Source organism: Arachis hypogaea, chromosome 6, assembly GCF_003086295.3.
Source record: "Arachis hypogaea cultivar Tifrunner chromosome 6, arahy.Tifrunner.gnm2.J5K5, whole genome shotgun sequence".
NCBI classification, from domain to species: Eukaryota; Viridiplantae; Streptophyta; class Magnoliopsida; order Fabales; family Fabaceae; genus Arachis; species Arachis hypogaea.
Window position 1 is genome coordinate 113,093,599 of NC_092041.1, and position 15,640 is coordinate 113,109,238.

General features: G+C 35.9%; 4 protein-coding genes across 4 annotated transcripts; 2 read left to right on the forward strand and 2 right to left on the reverse strand.

Annotated features, from left to right (window-relative positions):
• Positions 1–81: 81 nt before the first annotated feature.
• On the forward strand, positions 82–3,497 carry LOC112755822 (L-type lectin-domain containing receptor kinase IX.1-like). The gene has a single exon (XM_025804119.3). The coding sequence runs from the start codon at positions 82–84 to the stop codon at positions 2,038–2,040; it is 1,959 nt and encodes a 652-aa protein (XP_025659904.1). The 3' UTR covers positions 2,041–3,497.
• Positions 2,897–5,510, forward strand: LOC112755821 (L-type lectin-domain containing receptor kinase IX.1-like). The gene has a single exon (XM_025804118.3). It carries the CDS (start codon positions 2,897–2,899, stop codon positions 4,883–4,885), a length of 1,989 nt encoding a protein of 662 aa, XP_025659903.1. The 3' UTR covers positions 4,886–5,510.
• On the reverse strand, positions 5,037–9,297 carry LOC112755824 (probable folate-biopterin transporter 2). The gene is made up of 5 exons (XM_025804121.3): positions 8,463–9,297; positions 6,743–7,002; positions 6,544–6,639; positions 6,269–6,439; positions 5,037–5,868 (listed from the first exon to the last, which is right to left on the reverse strand). The coding sequence occupies exons 1-5, from the start codon at positions 8,842–8,844 to the stop codon at positions 5,266–5,268; spliced, it is 1,512 nt and encodes a 503-aa protein (XP_025659906.1). The 5' UTR covers positions 8,845–9,297; the 3' UTR covers positions 5,037–5,265.
• A 975-nt stretch (positions 9,298–10,272) lies between these two features.
• On the reverse strand, positions 10,273–15,200 carry LOC112755825 (ubiquitin C-terminal hydrolase 22). The gene is made up of 3 exons (XM_025804122.3): positions 13,296–15,200; positions 12,288–12,406; positions 10,273–11,745 (listed from the first exon to the last, which is right to left on the reverse strand). The coding sequence occupies exons 1-3, from the start codon at positions 14,084–14,086 to the stop codon at positions 10,970–10,972; spliced, it is 1,686 nt and encodes a 561-aa protein (XP_025659907.1). The 5' UTR covers positions 14,087–15,200; the 3' UTR covers positions 10,273–10,969.
• Between the last annotated feature and the right edge of the window lie 440 nt (positions 15,201–15,640).

Sequence of the window (15,640 nt, forward strand, 5' to 3'; positions counted from 1 at the left end):
ATTTCCTTACCAATAAGCTTATAAATCAGCCAATGCATATGGATATTACAGATCAACCCTGTTTCCAGGTTATGATCAAACATGTTAGCTACTTTAGTCTGTTTCCACTCCCATAACATTGTTTTTCTTCTTCTTTTCACCCTTTCCCCTTCAATAGTTCACTCACTACACTTTAATATAGATAGCTTCAATGAAAAGGACAATATGGTATCATATGAAGGTGATGCCATACCTTTTGAAGGGTCCATAGAGCTGAACATAAATGACATCAATCGAGTTGGACACGCAGTCTATAACGAACCTTTGCACCTTTGGGACTCATCAACCAAGGCTCTCACCGACTTCTCAACCGCTTTCTCATTCACCATTTCTCAGCCAACTAACAAAACCGCCGACGGCTTTGCCTTCTACATGGCACCTCTTGGCTACCAAATTCCACCCAACTCATATGGTGGCGCTCTTGGACTCTTCAACTCAACAACACAATATGGTGTAGTACAAAATCATGTTTTTATGGTGGAATTTGACACATTTATAAATCCTGAGTATGATCCCGGTGAACGTCATGTTGGGATCAACAGCAACTCTCTCAAATCCTTAACCTATGCTTGGTATGATTTTGAAGACAACATTGGCAAGAAAACTCATGCTTTGATTACTTATAATTCTTCCACCAAGATCCTTAATGTGTCTTGGTTTTTCAATGCTACTAGCACCAACACATTGTCCTATGAGATTGACCTTAGGGGAATCTTACCAGAGTATGTGACGGTTGGATTTTCAGCTGCAACTGGCCCTTTAGAGTTTGAGCGAAATGTTATTCATTCTTGGAATTTCATGTCAACTTTGGAGTCCATGGATTCTGAGGTAAACAAAAAGAAGAAGAAGAAGAAGCAAAAAATGGTTATAGTTGCAGTAGCTGCTTCAATTTTTTTAGTGCTGGTGATAGGTAGTGTCTATTGGTTGACCATAATCATCAAGAAGAGAAGAACCAAGCAAGTTCGAGATGATGATCTTGGAGGCACATTGGTGACTTCAGATCTTGGCAAAGCATCTATACCTAGAAGATTTGATTACAGAGAATTAGCTGCAGCCACTGATGGTTTCTCAAAAGATAAAAGGCTTGGAAGAGGAGGCTCTGGTGAAGTTTACAAAGGATTCCTAAAAGATTTAGGACGTTTTGTCGCTGTGAAAAAGATTTTCGCTGACTTTCAAAACTCTGAGAAAATATTCATCAATGAGGTGAAGATTATAAGTCGCCTTATACATAGAAATCTGGTACAATTCATAGGGTGGTGTCATGAGCAACAAGAGTTCTTATTAGTTTTCGAGTACATGCCTAATGGAAGCCTCGATACGCACCTCTTTGGCAGTAGAAGAACTTTGGCTTGGGATGTAAGGTACAAGATGGCACTAGGCATTGCCACAGCACTTCATTACCTTCATGAGGATGCAGAACAATGTGTACTGCATAGAGATATTAAGTCAGCTAATGTTTTGTTGGACACAGATTTCAGCACTAAGCTTGGCGACTTTGGGATGGCGAAGTTAGTAGACCCGACATTGAAGACTCAAAGGACAGGAGTTGTAGGGACATATGGGTACTTGGCACCAGAATATCTCAATGGAGGAAGGGCTAGCAAAGAATCAGATATATATAGTTTTGGGATTGTAGCTTTGGAAATTGCATGTGGAAGGAAGACTTACCAAGATGGAGAATATCATATTCCTCTAGTAAAGTGGGTATGGCAACTCTATGTGGAAGGGAATATTCTGAATGTTGCTGATGAAGGATTGAACAAGAATTTTGATGAACTTCAAATGACATGCTTGCTTATAGTGGGACTATGGTGTACCAACCCAAATGACAAGGAAAGGCCAAAAGCAGCACAAGTGATCAAGGTTCTTCAGCTTGAATCACCACTACCTGCACTTCCACATGATATGCATGATCATCGCCTTCGACCAACCATGGAGAATTTTAGAAATTCTTCTCAATCATCACCCATCACAAATAGCCTTGTCAATGATGGACGTTAGTTTCATGTAAAAGAAATTGAATTAATCAATTTGGTGCAGCTAGTTTTCAAGTGGCTATACAATATTGTCTATTTTTCTAAGACGAGATAAGATATTTCACTTGAAAATGAAATTGCTTTTGCTAATGTGGTTATAAATCCGTGGCACAAGTTATATGATAAAAAAATATTTAAAAATAATTAAAAACTCCAATAACAGAGACGTTTTAACCTTTTGTCAATTTCATACCACAATCTCTCCACAATTTCAAGCATCAATAGCTTGGTATTTTCATGTATCCTAATGTGAGAATCTAACTAACTAAGAGAAGGTAAGAGTGCTCGGTCTATTTACCTTCAACACTGCTTACTAGAGACACTAATTCAACATTCTTGGATTCTAGAGAGTGATCAATAGCTACCTTGGAGTCTAAGCTTTCCCTTGGATGAATCAGACCATTCGGATCAGCTCTAGGCAGCAAAAACAGCAAGCAAAGCAGACTGAGTCTCAGAATATTCCGAATCAAAATAGCTAACCAAAGGTTATCGAACCTTTAAACACTGAAACTTTAATCTTTTCTCTATTACATACTCCATATTCTGTTGACCTGTGTTAATCTAAAGGAGAAAAAAAGGACACATCAATGATTAATAATATATTTGGGATTTATCATTGACTATCTTAAAGTCTTCCCCATGAAAGCATTTTTGTCTCAACCTTGTTGGCATCTAGTTTTGGCTTATTAGCATATTAATCTTCCACTTGGATGCTTTGTATCTGCTTTTCTATTTTTTGCATTTCCTTACCCAAAAGCTTATAAATCATCCATTGCTTATGGATATTACAGATCAACACTGTTTCCAAATTATGATCAAACATGTTAGCTACTTTAGTCTGTTTCCACTTACATAACTGCACAATGGTTTCTTCTCTGCTTCTGCTTCTTCTTACCATTTTCCCTTCAAATGTTGACCCATTACATTTCAATATAATAAATTTCAGTTCTGTTGAGAATGCAAGAAAAGATATGGCATATGAAGGTGATGCTAAAGTTGCCAACAACGGGTTCATAGAGCTCACCAGTTATGACTTCTATCGAACTGGAAGAACCATTTATGGCCAGCCTTTCCACCTTTGGGATTCATCCACTAAGGTTCTCACAGACTTCACAACCTCTTTTACATTCACTATTCACGGATCAGAATCCAATAGTAGTGTACTTGCTGATGGCTTTGCCTTCCACATGGCTCCTTTGAGTTTCACAACTCCACCCAACTCAGCCGGTGGCAATTTTGGACTATTCAACCTTTCCACACATTTTGGCATACCCCAAAATCAAATGTTTATGGTGGAATTTGACACATACCAAAATAAAGATTATGATCCTCTAGATCTAGAGCAACATGTTGGGATCAACAAAAATTCCCTCAAATCCATCAATTATACTAAGTTTGATATTGAAGGAAACAATGGGAAACAAGGTCATGCTTTAATTACCTATAATTCTTCTACCAAAAACCTTCTTGTGTCTTGGTCTTTCGATGGAGCTAGCACCCATACTCTGTCTTGTGAGATTGACCTCTCTGAAATCCTACCAGAGTATGTGACAGTTGGATTCTCAGCTGCAACTGGCCGCCGCTCGAAAACACAACACAACATTCATTCTTGGGAATTCAACTCAACTTTGGATTCCACCGATTCTGAGGTAAACAGAAAGAAGAGGCAAAAAAGGATCATAGAAATTGTTGCAATGACTTGCTCAATAATTGTCTTGGTGCTTATGGTATGTGTTTGTCTTATCAAGAAAAGAATTGCCAAGCTTCTACATGATGATGGCAACAGCAGATACAAAGTAGTCGCCAATGACTTGGACGAAGCATCACTACCTAGAAGATTCGAGTACAAGGAATTAGCTCAAGCTACCAATGAGTTCTCAAATGATAGAAAGCTTGGAAGTGGAGGATCAAGTCAAGTTTACAAAGGTTTTCTAAGTCACTCAGGACGTGCGGTCGCAGTTAAGAGGATTTTCGCTGATATTCAAGGAGGCGAGAAAATATTCATCAATGAAGTGAAGATAATAAGCCGTCTTATACACAGAAACTTGGTGCAATTCATAGGGTGGTGCCACAACAAACAAGAGTTCTTCCTAGTTTTTGAGTACATGCCTAATGGAAGCCTAGACACTCATCTCTTTGGAAATAGAAGAGCTTTGCCTTGGGATGCAAGGTATAAGATAGCTTTAGGTGTGGCCACGGCACTTCATTATCTTCATGAAGATGCAGAACAATGTGTTCTTCATAGAGATATTAAGTCTGCTAACATTCTATTGGACACAGATTTTAGCACCAAGCTTTGTGATTTTGGCATGGCAAAATTGGTAGACCCAAGATTGAAGACTCAAAGGACAGGAGTTGTAGGGACATATGGGTACTTGGCACCAGAATATCTCAATGGAGGAAGGGCTAGCAAAGAATCAGACATATATAGTTTTGGGATTGTAGCTTTGGAAATTGCATGTGGAAGGAAGACTTACCAAGATGGAGAATATCATATTCCTCTAGTAAAGTGGGTATGGCAACTCTATGTGGAAGGGAATATTCTGAATGTTGCTGATGAAGGATTGAACAAGAATTTTGATGAACTTCAAATGACATGCTTGCTTATAGTAGGACTATGGTGTACCAACCCGAATGCCAAGGAAAGGCCGAAAGCAGCACAAGTGATCAAGGTTCTTCAGCTTGAATCGCCGCTACCTGCACTTCCACATGATATGCATGATCATCCTCTTCAACCAACCATGGAGAATTTTAGAAATTCTTCTCAATCATCACCCATCACAAATAGCCTTGTCAATGATGGACGTTAGTTTTATGTAAAAGAAATTTAATTAATCAATTTGGTAAAGCAAGTTTTATGGGTTAGTGAGAGCTATGTTTTATAGCAAGTCCCTTTGATTTAAGGATGAAATTTTCAAGTGGCTATACAATATTGTCTATTTTCTAAGCAGAAATAAAATATTTCACGTGAAACTTAAATTGCTTTTGTTAATTTGGTTATAAATCTGTGGCACAAGTTATATGACAGAAAAATATTTAAAAATAATTAAACTCGAACAACAGAGACATTTTAACCTTTTGTCAATCTCATGCCACAATCTCTCCACAATTTCAAGCATCAATAGCTTGGTATTTTCATGTATCCTAATGCGAGAATCTAACTAACTGAGAGAAGGTAAGAGTACTTGGTCTATTTACCTTCAACACTGCTTACTAGAGACACTAGTTCAACATTCTTGGATTCTAAAGAGTGGTCAATAGCTACCTTGGAGTCTAAGCTTTCATGTGGAAGAATCAGAGCATTCCGATCAGCTCTAGGCACCAAAAACAGCATGCAAAGAGGACTGAGTCTCAGAACATTCCGTATCAAAATAGCTAACCAAAGGTTTTCGAACCGTGTTCTTGTGATCTTAAATATATGGAGCACAAATCCTCCAGCCCATGATGATGATAGAACTCCAACATTATCAATAGACATAAGCAAGGCAAAGAAGGTGCCTTCAATACCTGAGGGACAAAGCTTTGAGCTAAGCACAAGCATAGGCATCCATTTGAGCCTACTTGTCATTTGAGCTATGCTTTCGACTATCACAACAAAGAAATAGTCAGGTATACCAAAGTTGAGGTTCCATCTCAGGACCAGAACCAGATCAAGCATACCCGATAGACCGTACAGCAACTGAGTCCAGAAGAGAACGTCTCGGAATGCATAATCCTTTAGAGCATATTGGTAAAGTATTGCACCCAAAAGGGATCCCACTGAACTGATGGAGAATATAAAACCAACACTTTCCTGCATAGGAAATGAAAGGAAAAGATTAGTGGCAAGCAAGCAAGAAGCAATGAATTATATCAGGAATAAGATACTTTAATTAAACTAGGTAGAATGAAGCTATAAATGAGCACAAGGATCTAATCTCTCAATTATCCTATTAAGTTAATACTAGTGATGGAGACAATTCTCACTTAATACTAGTGATGTTTGTGGAAATTCTTCCTATCATAAATGATTTATCCTCCTAAGCTGTCATCCTTAACTTTCTCTTAATTACTAAATAGAAAAAGATTTGATTACTTTGTAAGATTCCAAGACATATATTATATCTACTTTGTTCTTTATTTACTAATTAGGTCGATTTTTAAAATGATATTGCATCACTTTTTTCATATAGGAAGAGTAGTCATGACAATACCTCAGAGAAAGCTGGTCCACCCTTTGAATCTGTATACCAATAGAACATTCCTTCAAGGATATTCAAACTCAGTGCAAGTGATAAATACATGTATAAGCAAGGCCTCCAAACACTTTCGCTCTTCAAAGTAGACCACATTGCCTTGCCAGCATCAATAAACTTTTGGTTCACCTATACACAACATGGGAAATCAGATTATCCATGTTATCCATGGAACGACATAAATACTCAAAATTACTTTTGCAATGAAGTTTAGACATAGAGATATGTTATACCTGTCTGTAGGAAAAGTCATGCATATGGGGCTCGTCAAGTAGAAAACCAAGCAAGATTAGAAGTCCAGATGGGATAGTCATCAAACCAAACACTCCCTATGAAGAAAGATCATAATACAATACAAGTCATGAAGTGCACAAAAGACAAGAAGAAACTGTGGATTTGATTTTTAAAAAATGAAAGGTTGCAAGAGCTAACCATAGGGCCTATAAGGTGAACAAAGATACCACTAATGGAGAATCCTAATAGTGCTCCAACAGAAGAACTGAAGGCACATAAACTCTGCATATCAGCAGCAAGTAAAGGATGAGCGATACTGTTCTGCGCCACGCAGGCGTCAATCGTCACATCTGCTATTGCCGCCCCAGCACTTCCAGCTGTTAATGACAAAAGTGCCAACACAAGATGCAGGTTTTCATGCAAGGACAACAAAAGCATTGCAATTACTCCTAAGAAACCTGCAATCAGAGAGGAGCAGAAAATCACATTGTTATGTATTGTAATGAACCAAATTCTCAGTCTCTTCACCAATCCTTGCAAGAAGCATTTATATCTGTAAAGCACCATGTTAATAGAATCACATGATGCAAATTTCATGGTTGTAAACCCTTCTAAAGTTGTCACAAGAGAAACTAACTTGTACTAAGGCTAGTGGTAAAATTCCAACTTAGAGGCAGCATCATACCACTCCTAAGGATATAATATGTCAACAATTCATTTCACCAGAGAAAGGTAAATACTTCAAATGATATCATTGCAACTCACAGGACTAGAATGTTGTGATTCATTTTCTGTAGTTAAATAGAGTATGAAAATGTATGCACATGAACATGTATCTAAACTGCTTAGTTCCTCATATACTACTTCATCTTCCCATCCAGGTTGTTCTCAAAAAGAAGATCAGAGTTTGTTAAAGTATAGTTAGGATAACTAAGATCAATTCAGTCAGTTACAAAATACATATTACTTTGGGTTGGTTCAATTAGGTAGGTGGTTATGATTAATTAGATGATTGGAAACATTCCTTGTAGTAGGCGGGTTACATTGTGGTAGAATGGTAATTTAGTTAGCATTTTCTCCCAAACTTTTCTTTAGTAATACCAAATGGTCCTTAATGGGTTCCTATAATAAGAAGTTTATCCACTGATACTAATACTATATATTATAAAGTTAAAACCAACTATGGGTTGGTTGAGTGGTAGGCAAGCTCATCCCCAATGATGGGACAAACCAATTCTGGGAGAGGCAACAAAAGTTCCTCAAGCCAAACTAGTTGGATTCCTGGTGATCGGGTTCAGAACTCGGAAGCACACTGAGCCACTGCCCAATATTTCAGTGTCCCCAATTAAGACTTATGAGATACTATCTGATTAACTTTTCAGAAATAAGGTATGCCATCCCCAATAGCACTATCGTACTGTGAAGAAAAATGAAGATCATAATCCACTTCCTTTCCTTGAAATCAAATTATTCAAAAGAATTGAGAAGTGCCACAACTAAATGGCTTTACCAAGATTCAATCTCCCATAACATCTAAATCTAATTTACTGTTCTCCTCATCTATTACTACCGAGCTTCAACTATGTACACTGATTAAAAGTCACAACATGCACACATTTAGCATTCAATTAAGTTCATTTAAAATGATCAAGATTCAGGAAAAACATAAAAACAACAAAAGAAGTAATTAAGTAAAGCTATACTAGAGTGAACAATCAATCTAAACTTCATATTTAAAGCGTGAATTCAGCTGAACACATAACTAATATTATGTATCTGAACTAAAGAAGATAAATATATATGTATACACACAACAACAGCAACAACTAAGTTTTATCCTACTAGAAGGTCAGACAATGTCATAATATCTAGTTATGAAAACATCATCAAGAAAAGATCTGCACAATGTATTACATACCAGCAAAAATGAAATAAGGTCGCCTCCGGTAGCCGAAAATGGGGATAACATCAGTGAGAAGTCCCCAAAGAGGCTTAACAATCCAAGGAATGGATGTGATTCCAGCATAAACCTGTGCCTCAGATGGCTGCACCTTCTGAACATCTTTCATGTAATACTTTGTTCCAACACCAGCAAGAGAACCACCAAGTCCTTGGCTTATTCCATAAACAACAACCACACCAAACACAAAGCTCCAATGCATTTCCCTTGAAAGCATTCTAAACCAATTGATTGGAATGCAAACCCAATCCCAAATAATACCCTCTGTTGGGTGAAATTGTTCATTTTCCTCTGTAGATTCAGCAAAGGGTTCTTCTTCCTTAGTTTCCTCCTCTTGCATTATCACGCACCCTTTGTGTTATAGACTCAACTACCAAACTTGAAACATGAAACTAAACAAAACCCTCAAATAAAAATTGAACTTTCTATATCAAGCTATCAATCTATCAATCTAGCAAGTGTTAGGTGAACTTTTTTTCTCCTTCCTCTTTCCTAGATTTCAGTTTTGAATCACTTTACACGTAAAACAAAGAAAAATGGGGAATTTTGAAAAGTAAACAATAGGCTGGACCAAGAGGTAGTTGAAAAAGAAAAGTAAAGAAAAGGAACAAAACTTGAACTAAATGAAGCAACTTGTATCAATTGAAAGGAAAATGCCAAAAAGGGTACCATTGGCTACTATTTTTGTGAAATATTGAAGCAACTAAAAGGACAACGATAATAAGATTCAAGACAAGTAGTAACTAGTAACCTTCTAAGAAAACAAAAAGGTCTTTTTTTTATTCCCATGTTTGAAGAATCAGATAAATTATAGTAAATTTCATAATGCTCATATTAAGAATTTTTCTTCTTCCTTCCCTTTGCTCCATCATTTTCATTGTCAAAATGTGTCATATATCTTAATTCTTCCAAGGTTCTGTTGACTTTGTTTAAATTTTTATTTAAGGTGAAAATTGTGCAAGGAAAAAGTGGAATACATATATGATATAATGATGTAAATAAGCAATAAAAAATATTATATGCATACCAAAAAATTATTATGTATTTGTATATAAATATGTGTTGTAATTGATTTGTTATGTGCACCTAAAATAATTAGTATTGATAGATGTTTTCGGTTTTTCTTTTTCCGTCCAAGAAGGTAGGAAAAACAAGAATCTACGTTTTTCTTGGGAATGGATCCTCTCAATTGTTAAAAAAAATTGACAATGTAAAGTGTGATTTCTAACCCTTTATTGCTCCCTCTCTCATATTTATTCTTGATCCCACTTATAAAATTAATGATGAAAAATCATACTTTACTCCCTCAATTGTTAAAAAAAATGGAGAGGATTCATTCCCGTTTTTCTTTTAGTTCTTATATACATGGATTTGAGCATATTTCAATTCTTCTTTTTAATCTCACTCATAATAAAAATGAAAGAACTCTTTCGGTTTTAAAATTTATATCCGAAATTATTAACAAGATTAAAATATTTATTATTTTAACTCATGTTTTATTAATTATCATTTGGTGTATTAACAATAAGAAATTGTTAAGCATATTTTTCAATTTCTTGTTTGCCATGGCGGCTAGCAATTGACTTGTCAAGTCAGGATTATACATCCTCAGACACAGATATGTTACACCTTTCAATTTTCACGAGACAATTCAATAATACAAATTTTAACATGATTTTATATTAGGAAAAATAACAATTAGGAATTATTCCTAAATGGTATTTGACAAGGGGGTGCAAATAGAAAACAAGGACTTGAAACTCAAATGTTACATACAAGAAAATAATCATATGAAACTATAAACTCAATGGCAGAAACCAGTTTAAGAGAGAACAACTTGGCAGCGCACAATCACTAACCACCAAGGCTTCAGATTGGAGCAAATATAATTCAACAATAGCCCTGTATCATTTGCACTAAGAGATGCTACCTTTTTGAATAATTTGCACACTCACATCAAAAGGGAGATGCAAACAATGGCAATGTGTTCAAGCACAAAGCACATCACTGTTGCAATTCATTAATGTTGTTAATTATCAATATAAACTCCGCCCCCCCCCCCCCCCCTTCTTCTCTATCTCTCTCAATCTTTGTCTCCCAGTTGGGGTATGTTTGGTTAATGCACATGACTAAACTGCAATCAAAGAATTTGAGTAAGCAAAACATGAATAGCTGTTAAAAAATTTAAAGGGGGTTGAGTTTCTGCTGTTCTGTCTCCTTAATCTTAGTTTCAAAACTGCAAAATGAGATTTCCGCACGACGCAGCTATTCGATTTCCTTCCATGGATACTTTTAATCATCTGAAATTTTTAACATGCTCAATGGAATTTGTGAATCCATCTTGCTGAAGACAATGAGTTCTTTCAATGAGCAAGTGAGCATAAAGCTGTCTTCAGTGTACAGAAGATGCACATTATAATCTATCAACTGATGCCATGAAAGATGAAACTCCCTTTAATGTCTCTCTAGCAACACCCCACAATAGGAAGAAAGAGATCTCTTTCAGGGGACTTTGGCACATGACTAAGATCTTCGCCGGCTTTACTGTAGAGTGTTTTCTGCACATAAAAAATCATATAACACTGCGAGGCTCTGACTGTCGCTTCATCAACCTCGGTAATCCAAGCATCGTCACACCGGTACCACCGCCTCCTTAACCGCACGAAGGAAACATAATGACCGGACTCGAGCGTCCCTGAATGTGTCACAACTGCAAAGATCTCATACTTGGAAAACATATCTGATTCATTGCCCCCAAAAGTGAAAATTCTGTTTCCGTGTCTGGCTCTGAGGATTGAGGAGGACAAGTATGGGGTCATGTCCAATGAAAAAGGAAAATGTAGGTACTGATCTATTTTTCTTGACGACCTTTTAACAAAGGAGTGCTCGAAACGTTTCACGTGTAGACTAAGTACCAATGGAAGCTTGCCAATAGACATTTGCTTCAACGAATCCTGCCTTTCCTTACAATTCTGGCAGTAGAGTTTCTGGTCGGACCCCAACTTCTCGAGTCGAGTGAACAAATCTAAACAACCAAAAAGCGTAGACATACTGCCTTCCTCATTCTGTTTGATCAGCTTTTTACCCTTTTCAGCTAAAGAGAAATTAGTGTCCAAATCAAGGGAAATATCCATACAAGGGTCAAAGGTTGTTGAGGTGAATCCACAGGCCATACAGGTCACATCTGATCTCAATAGCCCCGAAAATACCCTATGAGCAATACATTCGCAGTCTCCATGACCTGTGAGAAACAATAATCATACATAGTGATATTCGGCGAAAAATAACAACTGACAGAGATATCAGACAAGATTGCATTTTGTTATTATTTCTCTGTACTACTTATATGAAAACCTTTAGATATATCCACACTGTATACCAGGAAAGTTTCACTCTGGTTTTTTATCTTTTAAGCATAGTTCACTTTAATCCTTGACATTTCAAAATTAGCATTTTGGTACTTGAGATTGCACACACTCAATTATTTTAGTTCCAATATACAGATCCACTGATTTGTTACATGTGCTAGCATTGCCATGTGACATGCCCATGCCCAATGGTCAGGGCACGTGATATCTTGGTTGATTCATAATAGAGGGACTAAAATGACCATCAGAGTGCAATCTCAAGGGCCAACATACTCATTTTCAAAAATCAATGACAAATGAATCATGCTCTTCAGACAAAAATACATCAGTATGTACATAACTGCAGTTATTAACACACAAGTTCACATTGTGCAGAACTGTATTCTTTGTTTCCATAAACATGCAGTAAAAGTACCTCTGCTTCCATTCTTTGTTTTTCCCCCAGTCTCATGGAGTGCGTCTAACAATGAAATGAAAAACTCATGAGCATCTTGCTGTTCATAACTTGCTAAATTTGCTGAATGCTGCCACCAGCTTGAAACAAAAACAAAAAGTTTCACCATTCGAAAGAAAACAAGAATATGAGCACCAAAGTTATCATAAAATTTTTGAATTTGAGTATAAGTTGCTCCCACAAACTTTACAAAAGGATTCACATAAACACATCATTAACTTCGAACTTATTACTATGAAAAGCATCAAGTTTAGAGCTGACAGCATTCGTCAGAGGTGATAAAAAAAAGGCTCGCTTTTGTCAAAGATGCCTTCACTGTCGAACTTGCTACTTTTGTCACTTCATGTCTTAATCAAACAAATTCATCTCAAATCAAAATCTTCAAACTTAAGTCATTCACAAGTGAAGAAATATTATGATACTTGAAAGGTATAAACTGCTTGACAAATTCACCGCAAATTTCATCTTGATTTTGTTTCTTCTAACAGCGGTGCCTATGTGAGTTTAGGGTAATTTTTCAACCAGAGTGCATTATTTTGGGTACCATGGGTTTGTTAAGTGGATTTTGGGAGCCAAATGATTAATGTTGCAAACTTTCATATGTTAAATTGATAGCTTACTCTAAAAACTAAAAGCACCAAAAGACATAAAGCTGAGGCACAGATTAAATCCTTCAAAAATGTCACTCAACAATTATCTTCACTAGAAATTAAAAGTCACACTTTGCCTAGTGTAATTTAAGAATGAAAGCAAAAGATGTTAGCTTTTCTAATCAAAAAAGTTTTTTATAACGACAATTGATGTGCATTATTATTGAGAGTAAAAACTAAATTGCAAATAAAGACATATTTAGATATCAATATTGTGATTGTGACCAAATCACAGTTCTTTTTGCCTCAACCACTTATAAAGGCGACACAAGGTTAAAGAGGAAAAGAACATATGTGACATGTATAACAACTTTCAGACCTGTATAGAAACTGAGCAGGGCTATACGGATTTCGATCTCCCGAAAACACAGCTGAAAAGATATCATTGACATCACAAATCAAACAAATCCGATCAGCCATTGTTGTTCTTCTCGAACAAGTCTCGGAATGGTGTCCACCACTCAAGAAATAGTCCCTAAAAGGAGGAGCATGTAGCAAAGCCTGCAGCACAGAATTCATGAAGCATGTGCTACCCAAATTGTTCAAACCCCTCAAACCCATTGGATAACATGATTTTTCCCTCAGATCCCTCAATTTTGTTCTTTGCAAATCCAATCCAAAAACAACCTCAGGAAGCATTCTCCTCCTCTTGATCAATCTCTGGCCAATGCTCTCATTCTCAGTAACAACAAAACCTTTTGGAAATGAGTGCGTTGACATAACAACTTGATCGAAATCAGGGTCATAAATCTGATCACTACACACCCCACAATAAAGTTCAGCCCTTTCAATGTCCACAAACAAATCATGACCAGAATTAGATTGAGGGTGCAAAGGGGTGTGATCCAAACAAGTGAATGAAGAACAAATCAAGCACAAATAGAACCTTCCCTCAGAGGCATTTTTGCAGTAACCATAGCTGCATCTTGGTACTTTTGTGTTTGGTTTCTTCACAGTGGTTTTCCCAATTGGGGTTGTTACAAGGAGCTTCTGAATGGCTTTGTAGCCATTGAAGCCATGCTTGAACTTGTAATCAGCAAGGTGCTGACAAGGTTGTGGGTTTGTGTATGAAGAAGAAGCAGAAGAAGAAGGAGGGTTTCTTTGGAACATAACGTTTATGGATTTGAAAAGGTTAAAATGAATTGACTAACAGAAAAAGACAAGAATTAAGGTGGTTGTTGTTGCAGAAACTGAAGCGTTTGTTATGGTGCCTCTGAATGATGTGATCGGAAAAGAATGAATGAAGATGATGGGAAAAAAATCTGACCCCAAAAAAAATGGGAAAAAAAAAACTCTAATGTTGATTAATACTTGTAGTTAAAGTGTTCATGTAAGGGAAGATGATAAATGATAAATTATGATGTAACAACATAAGAACAAAACATGCTTCTATCTATCAAAAGATTGCTTTGCTTTATCTGAAAAAAATAATCACAACTCAAGTCTGAAAGGGAAGACCCAAATGAAATTGCTTCTATGCTTTTGCTTTTTCATATTAAAGAAAAACAAATAAAAAAAAGAAAAGGAAAAAGAAAAAGAAGAAGAAAAGAATTAAAAGAAAAATGAAAAAGAGAAACCGACTCAGTAAGTCAGTAATCCATTCATATAATAATGATCATATTGAGTTAAATTGGTACTTTCGCAATTATATTTTCATCCAATTAAATAACTGTGTTTATAAAATTTTTAATAAAGAAACAATTGAATTAATATTGTTATTGAATTAATAATATATAAAAATTAAATCCAATCCAATTGATTAATATATAGAAGAAAAGAATTAGTATTCCTTAGTTATTGAATAGAGTGTGGTGGTAGTGTTGCCAACCATTAAGTAAGATATACCATAATTGGCACTATGTAAAAAGTAATTATCTAAATTAGAATAAAGAAGGAAATGGAAGAATTCTAGACAAATCTGAGGGGTCGGCGATGAAGCTTCAAGCTTATGATGATAGATAGTTGCGTATCAATGCTTCTTTTTTAGGGTAAGACTTTCTTGGTCTTCTTATGATTTGTGGGTCTTGTGGTTGTTTTATGTTTTTGTTCTAGTAGTTTCTCTAGTGGGCTATTTGTTGGTGTTTGGGTTATGCTATTCAGGGGCTCTAGTAATACTGTACTGTCCAATGAATATGCTCTTTAGTTGTCAAAAAAAAAAAGACACAAAATTTCTCTTGATGTCTTGATGCATTTTTTTTTTCATTAATTAAAAACGAAACCTAGTACAAATTCACAGCTACACTCGGGTAGTCTTTTACCTCCTATGATGCACGGACTGACACTTTAACAATCCAACTTTTAATATGTTATGGTCATACAAAGAGTTAAGCGTTACTGAATCACCCTACTATTTATTAACTAACATTTATTATATAAGTCTAATTCGTTGTTAATGTATTAACATTTTACAAGTAATTTTTTTTTTTTAAAAAATTGTTAAACAATTTGTCATCACAAGCGTACAGAAGTCAATAACAATACATACATGAATATAAATGGAAATATATATGCATATTTTCATTCGTTAGTATAGTATTTAACGACCCTGTCAATATACATCTCATAGGATAAATATATACATATATGAACATATAACATTTCAGACTCTAGCCATACAAAAAGCCACCTAATCGGTGCCCAAACTAGTTTAGTACTCTTAGATTT

What these genes read in the sequence shown, in the direction of transcription:
- LOC112755822 (XM_025804119.3), top strand. Translation starts at nt 82, where the DNA reads ATGTTAGCTACTTTAGTCTGTTTCCACTCCCATAACATTGTTTTTCTT.
- LOC112755821 (XM_025804118.3), top strand. Translation starts at nt 2,897, where the DNA reads ATGTTAGCTACTTTAGTCTGTTTCCACTTACATAACTGCACAATGGTT.
- LOC112755824 (XM_025804121.3), bottom strand. Translation starts at nt 8,844, where the DNA reads ATGCAAGAGGAGGAAACTAAGGAAGAAGAACCCTTTGCTGAATCTACA. An exon ending in ATGACTTTTCCTACAGACAG is followed by an intron (nt 6,440 to 6,543) that starts GTATAACATATC and finishes TGTTGTGTATAG; the next exon opens with GTGAACCAAAAGTTTATTGA. An exon ending in GTGGACCAGCTTTCTCTGAG is followed by an intron (nt 5,869 to 6,268) that starts GTATTGTCATGA and finishes TTTCCTATGCAG; the next exon opens with GAAAGTGTTGGTTTTATATT.
- LOC112755825 (XM_025804122.3), bottom strand. Translation starts at nt 14,086, where the DNA reads ATGTTCCAAAGAAACCCTCCTTCTTCTTCTGCTTCTTCTTCATACACA. An exon ending in CCTGCTCAGTTTCTATACAG is followed by an intron (nt 12,407 to 13,295) that starts GTCTGAAAGTTG and finishes TTTTGTTTCAAG; the next exon opens with CTGGTGGCAGCATTCAGCAA. An exon ending in AACAAAGAATGGAAGCAGAG is followed by an intron (nt 11,746 to 12,287) that starts GTACTTTTACTG and finishes TGTTTCTCACAG; the next exon opens with GTCATGGAGACTGCGAATGT.